The sequence below is a fragment of the Gymnodraco acuticeps genome, unplaced genomic scaffold (assembly GCF_902827175.1).
Source record: "Gymnodraco acuticeps unplaced genomic scaffold, fGymAcu1.1, whole genome shotgun sequence".
Classification (NCBI taxonomy): domain Eukaryota; kingdom Metazoa; phylum Chordata; class Actinopteri; order Perciformes; family Bathydraconidae; genus Gymnodraco; species Gymnodraco acuticeps.
In genome coordinates, this window is record NW_022991726.1 from 45,480 (window position 1) to 66,184 (window position 20,705).

The following is a 20,705-nucleotide window of genomic DNA, read 5'->3' on the forward strand; positions in this document are numbered from 1 at the left end:
AGCTAATAGGGTAAAAACAACCTTGGGTTTTTAAGGCATCACCCACAAAACATGAGGGCAATTATGATTTGACTCTAAATAAGGATGCAGATGTCAGATATAAACATTAACTTTATGAATACCATGATTTAAACTACTACTAGGGGCAAAATGATATATAAAGAGGCTTGTTATGTGTGCAGCCAGCAATCCACTTTTGCCAGTGATACGGATTGGTTGGGTTGACAGTAGAAGTAAGCACTGAATATTTAACATGTGGGGAGAGGGGTAGGTTAGGGGTAGCAACGGAAAGCAAGCAATGGAATGCGAGAAGAGAGAGAAAGAATGACGAAGAGAGAGAGAGAGAGAGTAGAGAGAGAGAGCGAGAGAGAGAGAGAGAGAGGAGAGAGAGAGAGAGATGAGCGAGAGAGAGAGAGTGCTGTTGCTGGGGACAGAAGCTACAATAGCGGACCACTGAAAAAAATCAGCAACAGAGATTTGTGCACGTTATCCTGCAAATAAGAGATAATTTAGGAGTGGGAAAAGAAGGGGAGTTGCAGAGAAACGAGGAAGATAGAGATGCCAGAGCAGAGGCATTTTATTTAAAGGAATTGTGTATGTCGGTAGCTGTTGTCGGTTGCTCTGCACAGCCAGTCTTTTCCCCATCAACGGTGGCCAGAGGCTGGTTGAAGGGGGGGGGGGGGGGGGGGGGGGGGTTTGGGGTGCAGCATCACAGAGGTGCCCCCTGTCTGCAGACACCTGCTGCTGGAGAGCGTCTGACAGCGAGGACACTGTGTCTGTGTGCATGAGCGTGCACGTGTGCATGTGAATGAGTGAGAGACGGGAGGAATTTCAGCCTGAATCTTCGCAGACCGAAGAGAGGGGAGAACACACTGACCAGAGAGAGGTTTCTAACACCGCTCATGTGAGTATATCATCCAGGCATCTTTATTCTTCATAATGCACATTAGAATGACTGCATGCATGCATTAAGACATCAAATATCTCCAGGGTGTTTCCCCTTTCAGGCTGTCACATTTGGGATGACCCAGAAACACTGTGCTGCCATTTTCAGGGAAATGGCACTGGGTTGCACATCATGAGGCAATGCATTTTGCATGAATATGTTTTTTCAGCATGTAACTCATGCATGCAATCAATCAATGTCAATCATATATGTAAAGGGTCACATTGTGAGGTAAAGCTCAATTTCTCCTTGCAGTATTTTGTAGAAATCTTAGAGCACAAAATGTATTCTTCGGCTACAAAATATACGTTAAAGGTTTAATTAATTAATACTCTGCAAATGTCCCTGTTGTGGGATTGATAAAGGATTATCTATAGTAGGTTGTCACATGAAAATAAGAGCACAAAAACCCAGAAGCAACTACTACAAAATCAGATCTGGTACAAATTGTTGTGGCAAAATAGTAATAACAATGGTCTTCCAACATTGATTTCTTTCAGCAAAACACTTGTTTGTATTTTAATGAAATGTATTCAACAGATCTTCAAGTGAAGGTCAATTTCTCCATACAGCATTTTGTAGAAATCTTAAAGCACAATATGTATTTTTCTGCCACTAGGGGGCTCTCAATCAAAAATAGAAGAAGGAGTTTAGTTGTGTGTTGAAACTATTGTTAATAGTTTAGATGGATTTGTTCTGGAAGCCAAATTACCCAAACATGTTCCCTTCTCAAAAACAAACAAGCTGGTTTTAAAATCAGTAAAAACACAGAATAAAATAGATTCATGTTTAAAATCAGCGTTTGTACTTTGCTGTCTGCTGCCGCTTACTTAAAGGTGGGGTATGTCATTTATTTCAGAAACACTTGTTATATTCCATGGAATGCTCTTAACATCCCGATAGCAATGAATACATTAAATGCTTTGACAATAAATACATACAAAAAAGTCATCTGTGGAAGCCGTGGCGCTGTAAAAAGCACGACCAATCATCTGAGCCGGCCGGCTAAAGTAACTGGATGGCCTACCTGCCTGTCAGCCTTCCATCTGTGCACAAACTTATCTCATGCCCTCATTGGTCATGTGCGCGTTCGTGTGTGTTGGAGGAGGGGCTCTGTGAGGAAGTCTGAAGGAAGGGGCAGATTCTTTCCGGTTGTGTACTTTCAAATTCTAGCGCACTCGAGCTGGTTTCTCCATTCTTACCTACCTTTAAGATCAAGTTTCCGATTAATGATTGGTCAACCGCTTAGAGATGTCCCGCCCCTTAGCCTATCACGTACCATGTGTTGGAGGAACAGCCAATTGAAGTGTGAGTGTTTCATAGTGATGTCATTATGTTTCAGAAGTAAACTAAGGAGTCCAATGGAGGCGTTTCAGGCAGGGAGAGAAACTCCCTCTGGAGCGAACACAGGGATTTTAGCCTTGGTAATAATAATAATAATAATACATTTGATTTATATAGCGCTTTTCCTGGTGCTCAAAGCGCTTTACAAGGAAGTAAAGAAGAAAAATAACAACAAAAGTAAAAAGTGCTAAGCTAGGTGGAATAAGGGTGAGGGGTTAGTGGGTTGAGTTGAAGGCAAGAGTGAAAAGGTGAGCTTTGAGGGATTGATTGAATGATGTGAGATCGTTGTAGACCACTTACATGCACACAAACCTATACGACACACTACAGGATTTCAAATGTAGGACTTTTCGTATTTTTTGGTCTCCCCTCAAAGTGAATTCTCTTCAAACTCAAGAGCACACAAAGAATATCAGATCTGAAGAGAAGTTTTTCTAAGAGAGATCAAACAGGCAGCAGGATTACGGGGGAGGAGGAGGGGGGGTTAGGGGTGCATGTCGTCCCTCCCTGGATAAATCTTTTCATGATATCTGACTTTGAGGAGAGCTCGGTGGGGGGGGGGGGGGGTCTGTCCGAGTCACATGCCGCTCACATGCACTCCTCTGGGCAGGGGGATCAAAACCATGTGACCGAAGAGCAATTATAATGAAACTTTGATAACGAAAACAAAACAATGGCAACTTCTAATCCGACACGTGTTCCTGCGGACATGACGGAAGAGTTAGTGCACTTATTTATCAGACAGTTCTCCTCTTTTCTTTGAACTGTAACTGGGTTTCATTAATAAGCTCTATCCCCCCCCCCCCCCCCCCCCCCCCCCCCCCCCTCCAGGCTCTCCTCTCTGAGGGATGGGCACCACAGAGGCGACTCTACGAATGGAGAACTTGGAGGTGAAAGACGAGTGGCAGGATGAAGACTTCCCCAGGTCAGATCCTTTCATTTACACCGATTATTGATGTCACGTACAGTTGTTGTTGTTGTTGTTGTTGGTGTTCAGGCATCTCTTAGATCTGTGTGTGTGCCTTTAGCCATGTGGCATCTTCTTGTGCTTGTGTTTGTTGATTAATATGCAGCACATTTGTTATTATGTATGAAGAGATCATTATTTAGAGTTAATTGTCGATTAGTCACCAGAGCTTCTTTATGTAGCCTTTGGGCCAAATGCTGTTTAGTCTGCACGGATTTAGAGGCAGGGATGTTTGTGTTAATCTGACGCCTGATATTTACACCTTTTGTTACAAAATCTTAATTTCTTTATGATACTGTAGTTTGGGGTTGTTGTGATGAGGTGAAATGTGCAGCAATGTTTGACACATTCATACTTAAAATAACAATCTAATGATTTATTTTCCACATTTTTTCTTTTTCTTAAATGAATAAATAAGAAACTCTACAAAATCATTACAAATAATAATACAACATAACCTCATCTGATTGCTGAACTTGGGCTAGATCTAATTATAATGTCATTTTATGAAGTCTTTGAGGAGAATCTTGCACATTTCTTCATTTTTCCAACGTATGTTGTTGATAGCCATGACATTTGTTTTGTTGTGTTTGACTGTCACATGCAATATCTTAGAGCAGGGGGGTCAAACTCAAATACACAGTGGGCCAAAATAAAAGAAACGGTGCTAGTGGAGGGCCGGACTGGTTCAATGTTTATTGCAGAACTTATTGAAATGAACTTATTGCACATATTAAACCTGGAACTAACACAGCTTAAATTATTGCCTATAAAAACAACATTAAATAATCAGGTGCATTCATTTCTTATGGCTCTATCTGCAGATTTTCCAGAGTCATTTCTTATGAGTACATTTTCCCACAGGCCAACAACAGCTTCAACAAAACTATTTCCCTCAAAGAGAAAACCAAACATGCCCTGTTGTCCTGAGAGAAAAAGTGCAGAAGGAAACATCCATTAAAGTCAGTGTGCTGCTCTGTGATGCTAGCTCAGATACTTGGCATCTCATCTTTGGAGCAAGGTCATCAATGTTTGGGGTCAGGCTCTGAGCTGAGGAGACCCTCAGGATGGAGGGAAGGTCTGCGTGCAATATACCGGCGGGCCAGATCTAATAGGAATTAGAAATTATCCTGCAGGCCGAAATTAAATCCACCAAGGGCCTGATTTGGCCCCCGGGCCTTGAGTTTGACACGTGTGCCCTAAAGAGATGCATGTCGCTCCATTTTGTAACCCCAGTAAATTAAAACCCAACATATTTTCCAATGGGTTGGTTCTTCCCAAAAAGGGCTTCAATATTGGACTCATCGTTATAATATACGTCACAGAGCTGCTACAGACGGATTTAGGAAGTGTGGGAATTTGATTCTCCACGCGTCAGAGCTTGATGAGCAGAAAGAGAGCAGGGGAGAAGTGTTATGACACTCCTCCTCCTCTTCCTCCTCCTCTTCCTCCCCCCTCCGATGGGGAGTCAGGAAGCAGGCAGCAGGTGCAGTTTGGTCACATGACGCCCCAGCAGTCAGATCAACAACACAGCATCGCCAGGGAAATGGTGGCAGGTTTTGTTTAAAGACGGAGGAACAAAAGGATTATTAATAAAGCAGCCTCTGAGGGACGCTCTGCTGCACACCATCAGCTGAGAGGGAATGAGTTAGCAAACCAGAGGTGTGTGAGGTTTTATACAAAGCTCTCTGAAAAACAGAAGCCTCGTGCTATTTCCAGAAGGTAAGCATCATCGGTTCGTCCTGTTGTTGGAGGCACAAAAGAGATGATCTCACTTTTGTTTAAAGGAAGAAATCCCCATAAATCTGTTTATTGGTGTGACAGAGGAGGCGTTAGGATAGTAATCACTGCAGGGGTCCTCGGGGGGGAGAGAAAGCATCCATCATCAGTGTCTGTTTCTCTGGGAGGAAGCCAGAGGTTTTGTCTCAGGAGGAGAGCACAGAGCCACGCAGATAAGACCCTTTTCTGCAGAAAGACTGCGCTGGTAATCCGAAACTAACCTGGCTCTGGTTCCCTGTTTGCTCTGGTTTTGTTGCTTTTATGCAAAACATACTTCTGTCCTCGTGTGCTTTGATGGGTTTAATGCAAACATATGCAGAGCAGGAGTTTGACTCTTGTGAGGAGGGAATAACAAGCAGGAAGAAGAGCTGCAGAGACACGTCTTACCTTTCTCTAAAGTAAATATATTAGCATCAAAGGTACTTAAAGGTCACCTATCATGCTATTTTTAGGCAATAGCATAGGTTTCAGATATATACAAAAATATAAAAAACATGTCTATGAAGTGTTTTGCTCAAAATACCAAACAGATCACCCATTCTAGCCACGCCTCTATCCCTCTGTTTCACTTCCTGTTTCTAAAGTGCTGGTTTTATGTATAAAGCTTTAAAAAAAATAAAAAGCAGGGGTCTGAGCTCATGCGGGACACGGCAGCTACTGTCTAAACTAAATGCTGCCGTGATGAAACGCCATATCATGGATTATCAAGGATTCTCTCTGAAACAGTATGGAGCTCAAAGGCTTTCTCTCTTGCCGGTTATACCACAAGGTGAGTTCCTTTTTACTTCCTGCTTCTTCACACACATGCTCTCCAGTACAGGTTAGCTCTGAGTGTTAGCGATGCTAATGTAAACACCGACCATATTACGTCCAAAACAGTCGGGCATTGTTTCTGATAGCAACGTTTCTGATTGGGCCGTGGGTCCACATTTCAGATATTACATCATATCGGACGCAAATCTGGATCAGCTCCGTTGTTCCCCGTTTTTAGAGATTTGGGTACGGAGGAAAAGAGAGAGGGTTTTATTTTCTGACGCTGCGTGAGTTCCCCGACACACCGGGGACACATGTTGATATGTTGGTATACAAGACTTCAACAAGTGCATTTTGCATGATAGGTCCCCTTTAAACTACGAATCAATCATTGCTCAATGAGTATTAGAGTACTCATTGAACAATGGTTGATTAAAGAATAATATATTATTTATTTTTACTGGTTTATTTTATCCAAATTGTTCAAAAACAACCCTTTATTCATACAGTAAATAAAACAAAATAAACGAGCATGCCATAAAAAATTAAGTTTTTAATTCACTTTTTTTAATAGAGGAAAAAAGCAGGAAATATATAGAAATTAAATAAATAAAATATAAAAAATAGATTAAAAGTTAAAGAAATAGTAAAATAATAAACATTAAAAATACATGTATTTTAAAAATAAGATAATGAGAATTAAAAATCATTTAAATAATAAGAAATAATACAATGAATAATGATGATAAGGGGAGGTAAACGGATGTATTGGTAGATTAAATCTGATTGCAAAGCAGTTTCAATTGGGCAATTACAGAGTATATCATCATAATACATAATACCCCAAAAATATATGTTAAAAAAAAAGACTTCTTCCTCCTCTTCCTCCTCTTCCTCCTCTTTTCCTCCCCCTCCTCACGCCTCACCTGGCAGCCCTGTAATCTTCATTTCTCCCCAGAGACACGTTAATGATCAACTCCTCTCCCCCCCCACACCTTTACTGGTCCATTAACATCAACTTAATCACAAGGTTACATTTTGTTGTGGCAGACAGTAAAGCTGTGTTTCCATCGAGACGTTACTGGTTATTTTTGTCTTTTTCAGTGGATTATAAGGTGACTTTTAGCCGATGGTTGCACGTGTTTCCATACGTCAAAAGAGCTGGGTAAATGAGGAAAACTGACTCATGAAAAAGCATCATGACATTGAACAAAGGTGACAGACATCTCTGCAAACCCCACAACCAGGGTCTTTTTTGGGGTTAAATGTCCTCAAAATGTTGCTTTACCATGCGGAAAGTTCTGCAGTCTAAAAGAGGCTTTAGTGATTGATGCATCCTGTAAAACAAAGAAAATGGGATATAGATCGTATCAAAGCTGGTTTTAAGAGTGATGGTTGTCCTGCTAAACTTCGGCTGTCTGCAGCATCTTGACTATATATTTTTATTTTATTCAAAAAGCTATACTTTGCTTTAAATGTTATCCTCAAAGGCTGGTTGCTCACCTGTGTGTGTTTTCCCTGCAGACCCCTCCCAGAGTACGGAGACATGGACCCGTCCTGCGGTCTCACAGACGACAGAAACTGTGAGTAGAACACTGAGGAGAGGAGGGTCAGTAAGAGGAAGACATTAAAACCCTGATTCATGAGCAGTGGTGGGTTAACGTCACACTGGAAGAAGTTAACAACAGCAAAGATACCCAATGGAGAAACTTAGAAAAGCTCAAAATATGTTTTTAAAAAAAGGGCGCAACCAATCAAAAACAGTCACATGCCAGCAGATAATGCCACTCAATTGAGCTACATAAACATACATAGATAAAACATACCAATTATCAGACGGTTATTTACCTTGGTTTAAAAGAAATGCTCTTGTTTTATAAAATGTTAAATTATCAATGGTTTAAAGTGGACCTATCATGCTATATTTGAATAATATAGTGTAGGACCATACCTATATAAGGCATATTTATACTTTTTATTTTTCAAAATACCAAACAGATCATGCATTTTAGCCATTCCTCATTTCGCTCAATTTAACACTGTCTTTGCACGGGCTGATTCTGTGAGAACAGCGCCATCTACAGGCCTGGCATATGTACTACAGCGTCTCCAGCGCTTTCGAACGGCAATGTCCGTGGCTGTCTCCTCCTGATTGGTGGAGTTGGCCCAATAGCCGTAGCCACTTCTGTGACATCAGAGAAGTGTTCACATCTGGATCAGTCTGTATCAGATCCGTTGCAGCCCCTTTTTAAGAGATTTGGGTATGGAGGAAAATAGAGAGGGTTGTGTTTTCTGACTTGGTGAGTTCCCTGACACACCGGGGACATATATTCATGTATAAAAGACTACCTTTACTGCCAGGTAGCTTCTATATTTCACAAACAAATAAATGAATATCTTAACCTATATCAATGCAGGATATTTCATTTGTTAATTATATTTTGTGTAACTTTTTGTCGCTGCTTTTAATTGAACTATTCATATCTTAAACTGCACTGTAACTTTTATCCATGTATTTTTTCTTTTAATGTTTATTTTATTAGCTTTTCTTTTTAATGACTGATTTTAAATGCCATTTTCTGAATGTCTTTCATTTTTTGTAAAGCACCTTGAATTGCCTTGTGTTGAAAAGTGCTATATACATAAACTTGCCTTGCCTTGCCTAATTAATCTAAATCTGTATAGTAACTACATTTATCAAATGCATGTAGAGCATACATTTAAAGACAATGGAAATAAAATGTAAAAATACCAATCAAATCAAATTCAAGTTTATTTATATAGCACTTTTCATACACAAAGGTATTTCATTTATTTACAAATAAAAACAATACTATCTCCCCCTTCCGAGGTCATAATCGGAGTAACATAGCTTTCTGATTAAACGGAACAGTTTCTAACTATAATTACATGTATTTCTTGATGTTGGGGAAATATTTTGTGGGTTTGCTGTCCTGGCTCCAAGATGGTGGAATGAGCTCCCCATTGACATCAGGACAGCAGATAGCTTGCACATCTTCCGGCGCAGACTGAAAACTCATCTCTTTCGACTCCACTTCGAGCGATAGAACTATTAACAAAGCTCTTTTATACTAATAAAGGACTGGTTTATCTAAAGCCAGTTGAGTAGCACTTGAAATGTTTGGCTCTATGAAACCTGATGTACTTATATGATTCTGTTTTCTTCAAGGTTGTGTCTTCCTGGTCGAATGTACTTATTGTAAGTCGCTTTGGATAAAAGCGTCAGCTAAATGCAATGTAATGTAATGTAATGTAATGTAATGTAATGTAATTTTCCTGCGCCCATAGCTTTGACCCAGTTTATCAGTTTGCACTGAGGACAGGCCTGCAACCTTGGGCTGCCGTGCTCTCAGTGTTTTGTCTCCATATTCCTCATAGAGGTGTTATGGTTTGATCTTAATATGCACAATGTTGATTCTTCTCTCAGAACCAGCTAAATACATGGGTCAGGGGTAGAGATCTTCAGAATTGGTTTGTCACCTCGTGGCACTACACATGTTTTGTGAATTCTCCGGCCGAAGCTCCAAATAACCCGTCAGTGTTTGCCATCAAAGCTCCAGCTCTCTCCGTGTCTCTCTGAGTCCTGTTTCCAATTGCTTCAGAAGTATCCATCACACTTGAGATAACTCACATTTAGTTTTTCCTGATCTTCTGGTCTCCCTGCAGCTCTCTCCCTGGATGTGTCTCCCCCTGGAGGAGGAGGAGGAGGAGGAGGAGGAGGAGGAGTAGGAGGAGGAGGAGGAGGCGGCGGCGGCGTTTCTTCGTCCCGTAAACGGCGGACGCTGATTGCCCCGGAGATGAATCTGTCTCTTGACCGCAGCGAAGGCTCTCTGCTGTCGGACGACTTCCTGGACACGCCGGACGACCTGGACATCAACGTGGACGACATGGACACGCCGGACGAGACGGACTCTCTGGAATTCATCACCAACGGCAACGAGCTGGAGTGGGAGGGTAAGGGGTTAAAAAACAACAACAAAACATGCATGACTTTGAACCCCCTTCATCATCCCTTTATTGAACCATGACACGGACCTATAGGAACTAGTTTAAAAATGATATGTGTTCAACTTAAAATACAAAAGGTTCATTATTCAGATTCAGAATTTAAAAAATAAGAACAAAACATGCATGACTGTGTTACCCCTTGAACTCTGACTTTTAGTTTTTTTTAGGATCTTAATTTGAATGCAGTAGGCTGATTGTTTATTCAGAAACAGAATCAGAATTGGGTTTACTGCAAAGATGTACAAAAATCAGAACATTATTTCACGCAGCTGAACTTTGGAATTGATTGATTTTCTGATCACACTTCTTTGATGAAAATCCAAATTAGACAAAACATTAAGAAGGAACAAAATAAATAATTTGGTATCCATGCTCTGGTTGGAAGTTGAATACAAAATATTCACACTGCAATGAAATGGAAGACAATTCATTAATAAAATGTAAGCTTTTTTCCCCATTTCTTCAGAAAGTATTACTTAAATGTGTGATTTTGCTTTCTGAAGGTATGTCCATAAACTCCCAAAATATGTGATGTTTGTTATTTTTAATCGTACTTTTTAAAACAAATTTAAACTTTCTTTCCTCTCACTGTGTTTCTGTATTCACCTTTGTACACCATACTGAATTCCTTCTACGTGTTCTATGAGCGGATACAATAGATGCATCTTCATGGTATTCTGTTTCCCTCCAGACGACGCCCCGGTAGCCTCGGCTAAAGCGGCCCCCGCCTCCGGCCCCCTGCAGGCGGACGAGGGGAACAGCGGGAGACTCTGGAGGACCGTGGTCATCGGGGAGCAGGAGCACCGCATCGACATGCAGATCATCAGACCCTACCTCAGGGTCATCTCTCATGGAGGTCAGTCAGCCCCTACCTCAGGGTCATCTCTCATGGAGGTCAGTCAGCCCCTACCTCAGGGTCATCTCTCATGGAGGTCAGTCAGCCCCTACCTCAGGCTCATCTCTCATGGAGATCAGTCAGCCAATACCTCAGGGTCATCTCTCATGGAGGTCAGTCAGCCCCTACCTCAGGGTCATCTCTCATGGAGGTCAGTCAGCCCCTACCTCAGGCTCATCTCTCATGGAGGTCAGTCAGCCCCTACCTCAGGGTCATCTCTCATGGAGGTCAGTCAGCCCCTACCTCAGGGTCATCTCTCATGGAGCTCAGTCAGCTCCTACCTCAGGGTCACCTCCATGTCAGCCCCTACCTCAGGGTAATCTCTCATGGAGGTCAGTCAGACCCTACCTCAGGGTCATCTCTCATGGAGGTCAGTCAGACCCTACCTCAGGGTCATCTCTCATGGAGGTCAGTCAGCTCCTACCTCAGGGTCACCTACATGTCAGCCCCTACCTCAGGGTCATCTCTCATGGAGGTCAGTCAGACCCTACCTCAGGGTCATCTCTCATGGAGGTCAGTCAGATCCTACCTCAGGGTCACCTCCATGTCAGACCCTACCTCAGGGTCATCTCTCATGGAGGTCAGTCAGCTCCTACCTCAGGGTCATCTCTCATGGAGGTCAGTCAGCTCCTACCTCAGGGTCACCTCCATGTCAGACCCTACCTCAGGGTCATCTCTCATGGAGGTCAGTCAGCTCCTACCTCAGGGTCATCTCTCATGGAGGTCAGTCAGCCAGAGGTTAACAGGAAGAATAATTAAAGTTATTTTACTTACTTTACTTACTTAAGCTTCTATATACTTCTACTCCGCTTCAATTCAGAGGCAAATATATTTGTTATACTCTTAAGATCAGACTGGATATAATTAATTAATCCCACATTGTTGGGGGAACATTTTTCGTCACAGCAGCAGAAAGGCATGACACATTAGTTAAAATCTTAGTAAAATCTTAGTAAAATAAAAAATAAACACGAATTAACATAAAGAATAAATACATATCAACAGTAGAGAAAAATGCATATGTTTGCATATTTTCATCACTTTTTAGTGCTTTTTTATGTCTTGTGCTAACTTAAATGTTCCCAATATGAGATAAATAAAGGTATTATCTTATCTGTTCTTATTGAATATAATTGAATCCTATCTATTTTATCTGATTGTATATCAAGCCACGTCCAGAGAAGCATTATGCCATGTTTCCTCTGAACCTCCCTCCTCAGGTTATTATGGGGAGGGTCTGAACGCCATCATCGTTTTCTCCGCCTGTTACCTGCCGGACAGCAGCTGCTCCGACTACCACTACATCATGGAGAACCTCTTCCTGTGAGTCAAATATGATATTAAAATACAGGTTCTAATAATAATCATACAGGGTTTAGTTGAAGTACAACCAGGCATCTCAAGAAATCAGAAATAGGTTAGTATAGTTAATATGGGTTAGTTTCATTTTTAAGTTCACACAGGGTCAGCAAATAAAAAATAAAAGCACTGGTTGCAATAAAATCATTATTTATATAAAATGAAAATGAAAATTAGATGTCTTGTTGGTGGATATGGATAAAAGATGGTCGGAAATGTATGAATACAATTATTATTTTACGTAAAACCGAAATATTTAAAGCGTAATCAAGACCTAATCGGAATTAAACTACAACATAAGCATACAAATATTAAATATTAAATATATAACTACACATAAGCTGTGTGTAAAAAAAATGCAAGCATAAGAAAGAGTATGGCACTAATGTAATGCAAAAAAATGATTAAATGTGGGATAAATAAGAATAAAGCACTATATACAAATATTATAAGGAGGTGTGTGTGTCAAATATTGCTGTTTTGGTTGTTCTTTTGAGGTGCCTTTTGCCTCATAATCCCTCCATGATGCCGGACACTTTCATATTACTGTTGTTGGAGTTAATGCAGTGTTTTCTTTGCACAGAAAGCCCTGACAGCTGTCCTCCTCCTGCAGGTACGTGGTGAGCAGTCTGGAGATGCTGGTGGCTGAAGATTATCTGATCATCTACATGAACGGAGCGACGCCTCGAAACAAGATGCCCGGCATCGGCTGGCTGAAGAGATGCTACCAGATGATTGACAGGAGGTGGGAGGCTATGGAGAAAATACTCCCACATATATGAGATTATACGCTGGATAATTAAAAGTTGACTAGAATCAGAGTTAGGTCCACTATGCTATATTTATCTGCTGAGCATTATCACAGTCAGGTTACAGAAAGCATGACATTGATACTGACAGATAGAGAGGGGGGGTTAATGGAAGTTGTCCCTTTCTGTCAGTCAGAGGATGATTCAGAGGTTATATTTAAAACTTGTCTCTGCTCAGAGAAAGCCTCTTGTTAAAGGAGTACCTCACCCACACAAATGATCATTTATATATCGATGACACACCCTGTGTTACCTTTATATCCTGCAGAAAAGGCAGTGTTTTTTCGGCATGCCTTCACGATGAACGAAGAATCCGTTGACAGAGAAAATAGTTTCTGATTGAGATAAATGGGGGTTTGAGCGTAGAATAGCAAATCTATGTTTAAAAAGAATTGTGTACAAAGTCTCACACAACTTGTGCACTTTAATCCAAGTCTCACTACTTCACAATCATATATTAAAAAACATACTATTCAAAACACTTGCATACAAAAACAGTCTCACACTTGCATTCAAGTACGTGATGAATATTAAGGTTGTAGTGAAAAGCACTTGTTTGTGAACTACTGACATATGAGTGGATAAATGAGACTGTAAGAGTTTTTAAACATATATTTGATATAGACTTGCTGTTGTTATTAACTTCAATTCTAACTTAAATTCATCAAGAATGTTTTTAGTTTTTTAATTATTTGTTCACCATAGAAGCATGTGAGAATAAAAAGTTTTCTGCAAGAATTCAAGGTAAAGTAATTGATGTAGGAATCATCATTTTGTGGTTGAAGTACTACATGTATTTTGTAAACACTAACTAAACGCTGTTAACTGAATGGACTGGGTTATTTGTGTTGTGTTTGCAGATTGAGGAAGAACCTGAAGTCTTTGGTCATCGCTCATCCCACCTGGTTCATACGCACCGTGCTGGCTATATCCAGACCATTTATCAGGTAACACAGAGACACACACACACACACACACACACACACACACACACACACACACACACACACACACACACACACACACACACACACACACACACACACACACACACACACACACACAAGCCGATCAACCATGTTTCAAAGTGGGGAATCCATCCTTTCTTTTGCACAGGTATTTTTCGCAGTAGTGATGTGCAAAAATAAACAAACAAACACATTTTTGGTATCAGGTAAGGATTTGGTAAGGCTACTGAACATCCAAGTGTTCATGAATCCCCGACTTTACCCACTTGCCACCCACACACTTAACTGCAAAAGCTTAAAAAACCACATGCTCCTTGTGTGGTCCCATTTCCAGGGTTGGGAGCTTTAAGTCGTAAAGCAGAAACAACATGGACGCCTCAAAGAAGATGTATTATAATATGTTACTCAGAGACTTTAAACAACACATTGATATCCATTTCCAGGATTGTGCATGACAAAAAAGAGCAAACAAATAAGGCAAGCTCATCGAGTGACACAGCCTAAAGCCTAACTAGAACTGGGATGCTAAATCGAAGCACACAGATTAATATGTTTTATTTATTGCTATGTAAACCTAAACATGATGACTAGTAATTTACAACTCCAAAGGTTCGATTCATTAATATTTATCAACTCAAATGAGCCAATACCGTGAAAAGAGACATCAGTGCTTTTATCCAAAGCGACTTACATACATTCAGTACTATGGACAATTCTCACAGGAGCAATTTGGGGTGAAGTGTCTTCAGGGACACAACGACATGCTGACTGCAGTGGGACTCGAACTTGCTATCCCCTGATTTGAAGTCCAGCGCACTAGAGCCACAGCCACCTCCCTAGATCTGCTTTAAATTCACCATTATAATTATGTAACCGTAACACCAGTAATGCAGTGACCATAACAGTGTGTGTTTGTGTTTTCCTGTGCAGTGTGAAGTTCATGAATAAGATCCAGTACGTGCACAGTTTGGATGAACTGGCAGAGCTCGTCCCCATGGAGCACGTCCATGTTCCTGAGTGTGTGGTGCAGTGAGTATCTCTGAACACTGGGGGGGGGAACGAGCCGCTGCAGATTCTCCTGCTGTCTTTACTATAACAACACTCACATGTAGATCTGGAGGCAGAGGAGGAAAAAGTACTTGACTGTATACCTAAGTACTACTTAATTAGAAGCAGATACATTTGAATTACTAATACTTGCCTGAGAAAAGTATATATTCATTATTAGCTAAATATACTCCAATTAAAATTATTTGTTGTGCAGTAAAATCATCTCCTTCAGTGTTTTGCTTTATATTTGTATAGCCTCTTTATTGATATATGTTGTATTTTATTGCTCAAAATGTTTACGGATGATTTTAATTTAACAATTTCTGCCCAGAAAAACCCTTAAGCCTTCAGTCTATTAGTAACATTTAAATTCTAAAACATCTAATTAGGTGTACTAGCTTTCCCCTGTATTAGTAGTATAAAATGAAAAGTTAAGTAAAAGTAACTCTAATTTGAATATAATCTACATATAAAATATAGACTACGTTTAGCTTTTATTGACTTGTTCTTTAATAAAAGTGAAGTAAGATTGGTGCTCTAGTTCTTTATTTGATTTACTGGAGGATATAACACTGTTACTCATTTTCAGATTTGACGAGGAGAGGATTAAAGCACGGAGAGAAAGGTACATACATTTTTATTGCACATGCATAGCTGCACTTGAAATCGACCCAAATTACTACAATAACTGTGTGTGTGTGTGTGTGTGTGTGTGTGTGTGTGTGTGTGTGTGTGTGTGTGTGTGTGTGTGTGTGTGTGTGTGTGTGTGTGTGTGTGTGTGTGTGTGTGTGTGTGTGTGTGTGTGTGTGTGTGTGTGTGTGTGTGTGTGTGTGTGTGTGTGTGTGTGTGTGTGGTGTGTGTGGTGTGTGTGTGTGTGTGTGTGTGTGTGTGTGTGTGTGTGTGTAGGATGGAGCAGGAGCACAGACAACAGGAGCAGCAGTCAGTCCCACAGGAGCCAATTAAAAAGTCTGAGAGGTACAAATAATATTTTTCTCAGTGGACATTCTACTAGTTTGGGTCATTTGTTATTTTATTTTTAATAAGTTGTCATATCTCAAAATTTCTTAAAGTTCTCTCTTATTTTCTCTATTTTGTAGGCCAAAGTCGATGGTTGTAAATCAAGGATTATGAAGACAGAACTTTGCAGGAAAAGGTAATAAAAACACTGTTTTATTTATTTTTCTTGCTATGAAATCGATTAACCACATTACATGTATAGTGAATCATAAATGCATGTCCAGTCCGCGCATACCGTTTAAGTACAAAGATTTGATTAAGAGTGGTGTCCAATATTACAATATTTCAAGATGACTTTTTCTGCATTCTTTTTTTTCCTCTTATTTCTCAGTGTTGTACAATGATGAAAAATAAGATCTTTAAACCTTGAAATATTTAGGAGAGCGAGGTCCAGGGCCGGACTGGGACAATAAGTCAGGCCGGGAATGATACACCCAGCCAGGCCACTACCAGTTTTCTTTTGTGCCATTTTCCTGGATTTATTTGTCAATATATACAGTGTTGCTGTGCACATCTATTTAGGCGTTGCTGTGCACATCTAGGAACTTATCCATGTGAACATATGTTAAGTGGAGGGGGACCTGAAATTTTTTTTTAAATGTTGGACTTAAATGCATCAATCTGGTGGCCGTAACCAATAACATACCATATCCAATATGAAAAAACATTGAAACTTGTTTATTTATTTGTTTTTGGTTCATTTATAGTTGTGAGTGTGTCTGTGCTCCTGAACCAGCCTCACCCGTCTCCCTCCTCTCCCCCTGCTCCTCTTTGAGGCAGCAGCAAAGACTAGTTTTAGCTCTCAACAAGTTTATAAAGTTTATCTTACCTTTTTTCACCTAGTTAACATTTTATTTTTTATTATTCACGCATATTTTACTAATCACTCCCCCTTCAAATGGAAATATGGGTTTACATAAATGGTGACCAAACCGTTTGAGACCCACTGAGAACTTCGACTAAGTTAACTATCTAAACACTCAGAGTCCTTTACCTCACCTGAGCTGTAGTTATCAGTCTCAGTCTGACAGCAGAGGACTCTCCACCTTGTTGACAGCTCATGATATCCGTTAGTGCAGCTAGCACCAGATGGAAACAACAACAATACACGTAACCGGTGCGCACGCTTTCTCTCTCGCTCGCTCACGCCACACATACATACCCTCCCGAGCTTGAATGACACACAGAGACCAATCGAGGGCATTGGTGTAGGATCTGTATGAAAGTGGCCATGTCGGCAGGCCACATAATGTATACAGCCAGTCACCCTCTGTGAGGCAGAGTCAGACCCACATTTGCGCAGCGTTGCGTTCACAATACATTCATTAAAAAAAATCCTTAGGCCAGCAGGCCACTTAACAGGCCAGGCCATCGGGAAACCTCCCGGTCCTCCCGATGGCCAGTCCGGGCCTGGCGAGGTCACATTGTTTTTAGCACAAAATAACCTTACATTACTCCGACTATATTCATTTAATAGTTAAAGTAATTGGATGTCTATCAATAGACAAGTTTTACAAAATGTAAAAGTCAACATTTTGAGTGCATTTTCCCTGAAATCTGTGCACAAAACAAATTGAAATTGAAAGATTTGAGTCCATATTTGAACACCTTTTATTAACATAATGCTTTTATCATTTACATACATCTCTGTCTCTTTATAGAGTGTGTGACAGACGTATGGAGCATGAACACTTAAATGTATTCCCGTATGAAGCAGAGGGTCCAACAAGTCTTCATATGCTTCCTTGTTATACCAACATCTACCCTCTGTGCAACATGAACATGTAAGAAGGAAGTCGATGTGGAAACTGTCATTGTTGGGTTCATAGTCATTATCCTGCTGTGTTTGTACCTGCTAACTTATACTTATATCATCGTGAGGCTCTGAAAAACCAGGACCTTGATTTTGGCAATGTTGTAACTTGGGGATTGTAACTCTAATTGTGGAAACTGACGTTGTAACTCCAATTGAAAGCCCCTGCAGTTTCAGAGTGCATTCTTTCACACACACATACGGGTATTGGGCCGAGGGCGACACCGTACTTCCGGTATCTGCCATTTTACGCGAGGTGCAAGCAGGCCAAGGGTTTAGCCGTACACCTTCTAGGTGTTGCTAAGCTTCCTGTACTGAATATCATAGTCTATTGCCTTAATCAATATCTAGTCAACTCTAAAATACCACATATATGCAATGGCATGATAATATTATTGTGACAAGTGGGGTATTCACCTGGTGTTTCCAGAAATTAGACGTAGATGCAGCCAAAATCGACGAAGGCCACTTTCGAGGGTCGTTTTTCCATACATCTGCAGGCAGTCTGTAACAACCCACACAGCTCTAGTTTATGCTGGTAACGACCTAGAGCACACCCCTCAAGTCCAGAGATGTAATCCGAAGACATGCAGCGATTTCTTCGGTCGTTAATTCAGAAAAAAAACCTAGTGCGCGTTAGCTACGTTAGCTAGCTGTTTATATTTGCACCTCCAGGATATTTGCACCTCCAGGAAAATGGCGTATTTATATATATATATGGCGCGCGTTGCATGGTGGGTAGCTCGTGACGTCACTGAGTGTGAAAGAATTCAGTTGTTACACGTCCATTTAATATAATGATGTTACTGATCAATACAAAAAAACTAGACAGTCAGCAATTCTGCTAACACAGCCTAACATCAATCAATTTGAACAAATTATCAAGACATAGCTAGGCAACTAATATTGCTAACCCCGCTCTGTGCGGCCTAAAAACGTTTTGCTCTCAGAGTTCCTAAGCTACAGTGCTGTCCGCAGCTAACTGAGTTAACAGCTAACTGTGCTAACAGCTAACTGTGCTAACATATAACTGCACTAACAGATTAGTGGGCTAACAGTTCACTAAGCTAACAGTTAACTAAGCTAACATCAAACTGAGCTAACAGAAAACTGAGCTCAGAGCTACCTGTATCTACAGCTAACTGATATAGTTGCTAACTGAGCTAACAGCTACCTGTACCTATACAGCTGACTGAGCTAACAGCTAACCCAGCTAACAACTAACTGTACCTACAGCTGACTGAGCTGACAGCTAACTGAGCTAAGAGCTGACAAGCGAGCTATTACAGTTAGCGCTTAACTTTGCTATATCTGACAATAATATCGTATTTTAGCGACAAAATTTCTTTCCATCAGCGACACAGTTTCTGAGGTCATTAGAGAGGAAAAAAAAAAATGATCCAGTATCACTCAAGGGTCCATTCTTATTGTAGTCATTGCAGCATCAAATGACTTTGAATTTGAAACATTGAAATAAAAGGTAAAATTACAAAATGTTGCTTTATTTATAACTATTTTTAACTAAATTAACCGAAGACAGTCAGAATTTAGAATCAGACATTTGGAAAATCTGACTCTTGGAGATAAGCGCTTTGCCTAACACTAAAGATGTGTACATAATGTAAGTGAGGAAAGATATAACACTTGACTAAGACGTGTAACAACAACTTTATTCATGTAGCAGATGCTGATCCTGGGTCAATGTTCAAGCTTAGACCAAACACACATTTATATTCTGGTCAATATAATGTGTGTTCGATGTAAATAACAATACATCAGATGCCTTCATCTTAGTTTTTTGCCTCATATTGCCTGCTGTATCATGAGGCCTTCTTACTGTCTCTCATGCTGTTTAGAAAATGTCCAAATGTACTAACATCTTTATTTTTATGATGTGCCTGAAAAAAAACAGAAATTATAAATATTTGCATTTCGTGTCTGGGAAAACCCCATATGAGAAAAATCTTTAAGAATCATATATATGTTGTAAAATATGCTTTATCTTGTGCATAATGGCCACATATGTAGATGTCATACAGTACAGCATTTAGCAAATACGTATGCCTTGCATTATTATTCAGACTATGTATTCGCATAATGTCATGTATAAGATACCAACATAATACTTACCCACCATTTACAGAATATCTGCAATAATTTTGAAGGGAATTTGTGGCATATTCAAGACAAAGTGTGTGTAGATTGTGCATATCTATTATTCTTATTGATCAGTTTTATATGGGAACATTTTCTGTCAGCGGCTTGTGAAAGAAAGTTGTTTTATTATTTCATAATCCTAAAGTTTAGGTATATAAAGGTTTGTTCATTTCTGCAGAGCGACTTCCTCAGCACATGTTATTACTTAAAACGTTTTAAACCTTTCTCTATGAATGCATTATGGGTTTGACGTGTTTGGGTTTTGTAGATTTACTCATGTCTTCCAACCGTTCAACTATTGTAGCAGGAGGGCAGAGGAGTTTTATTTTTGTAAAGAAATGCATTATAGTATTTCCTGCCTGCCTTCTTTTTTTATTTTGCACTTTGCATTTGGTTATGTTAAAGAGGAAATAGTCTATACTGTGTTTTTGTTAAGTAGCATTACAGGCAGTTGTGTAGCTGATGGTGAGGTATCAACATGTTTATCGTCTTTGGTACAGAAAAATGAAATGTCTGTTTATAAAAGTTTCATTTCAATTATTTTATTTGCCTTTTGTGGTATGGAAATGAGAGGTTCAACTTTTGTATCATTTTCAAAGAAATTGATCAATGTTTATCATCATCATGGTTTGTTTGCTGTACTGAGTGCCTGTTTTTAACCAAATGATTAAAATAAGTCCATGAAAAGTGAAGGAATGTAGAGTATAGCCTTTCCATGTGTAGTTATTTTACTTTATAGGTTTAATCGAGTCACACCCAATATAAAAATTGGGTGTGATTTTCATTTTGACTATAAAAGCACAATATATTGTTACAAAT

The 20,705-nt window shown here is 40.0% G+C and overlaps 1 protein-coding gene across 2 annotated transcripts; it reads left to right on the plus strand.

Moving 5' to 3' along the window:
* Positions 1–711: 711 nt before the first annotated feature.
* atcaya (ATCAY kinesin light chain interacting caytaxin a) lies at positions 712–18,108 on the plus strand. 2 transcript variants are annotated; one of them, XM_034199040.1, is made up of 13 exons: positions 712–904; positions 3,122–3,215; positions 7,314–7,372; positions 9,477–9,764; positions 10,510–10,674; positions 11,934–12,036; positions 12,686–12,817; positions 13,742–13,828; positions 14,780–14,878; positions 15,489–15,524; positions 15,806–15,874; positions 15,997–16,052; positions 17,578–18,108. In XM_034199040.1, the coding sequence occupies exons 2-12, from the start codon at positions 3,139–3,141 to the stop codon at positions 16,028–16,030; spliced, it is 1,149 nt and encodes a 382-aa protein (XP_034054931.1). In that variant the 5' UTR covers positions 712–904; positions 3,122–3,138; the 3' UTR covers positions 16,031–16,052; positions 17,578–18,108. The 2 variants fall into 2 exon arrangements, with proteins under 2 accessions (XP_034054931.1, XP_034054932.1); XM_034199041.1 differs by lacking the exons at positions 712–904; positions 3,122–3,215 and adding an exon at positions 4,363–4,979.
* Positions 18,109–20,705: the final 2,597 nt, after the last annotated feature.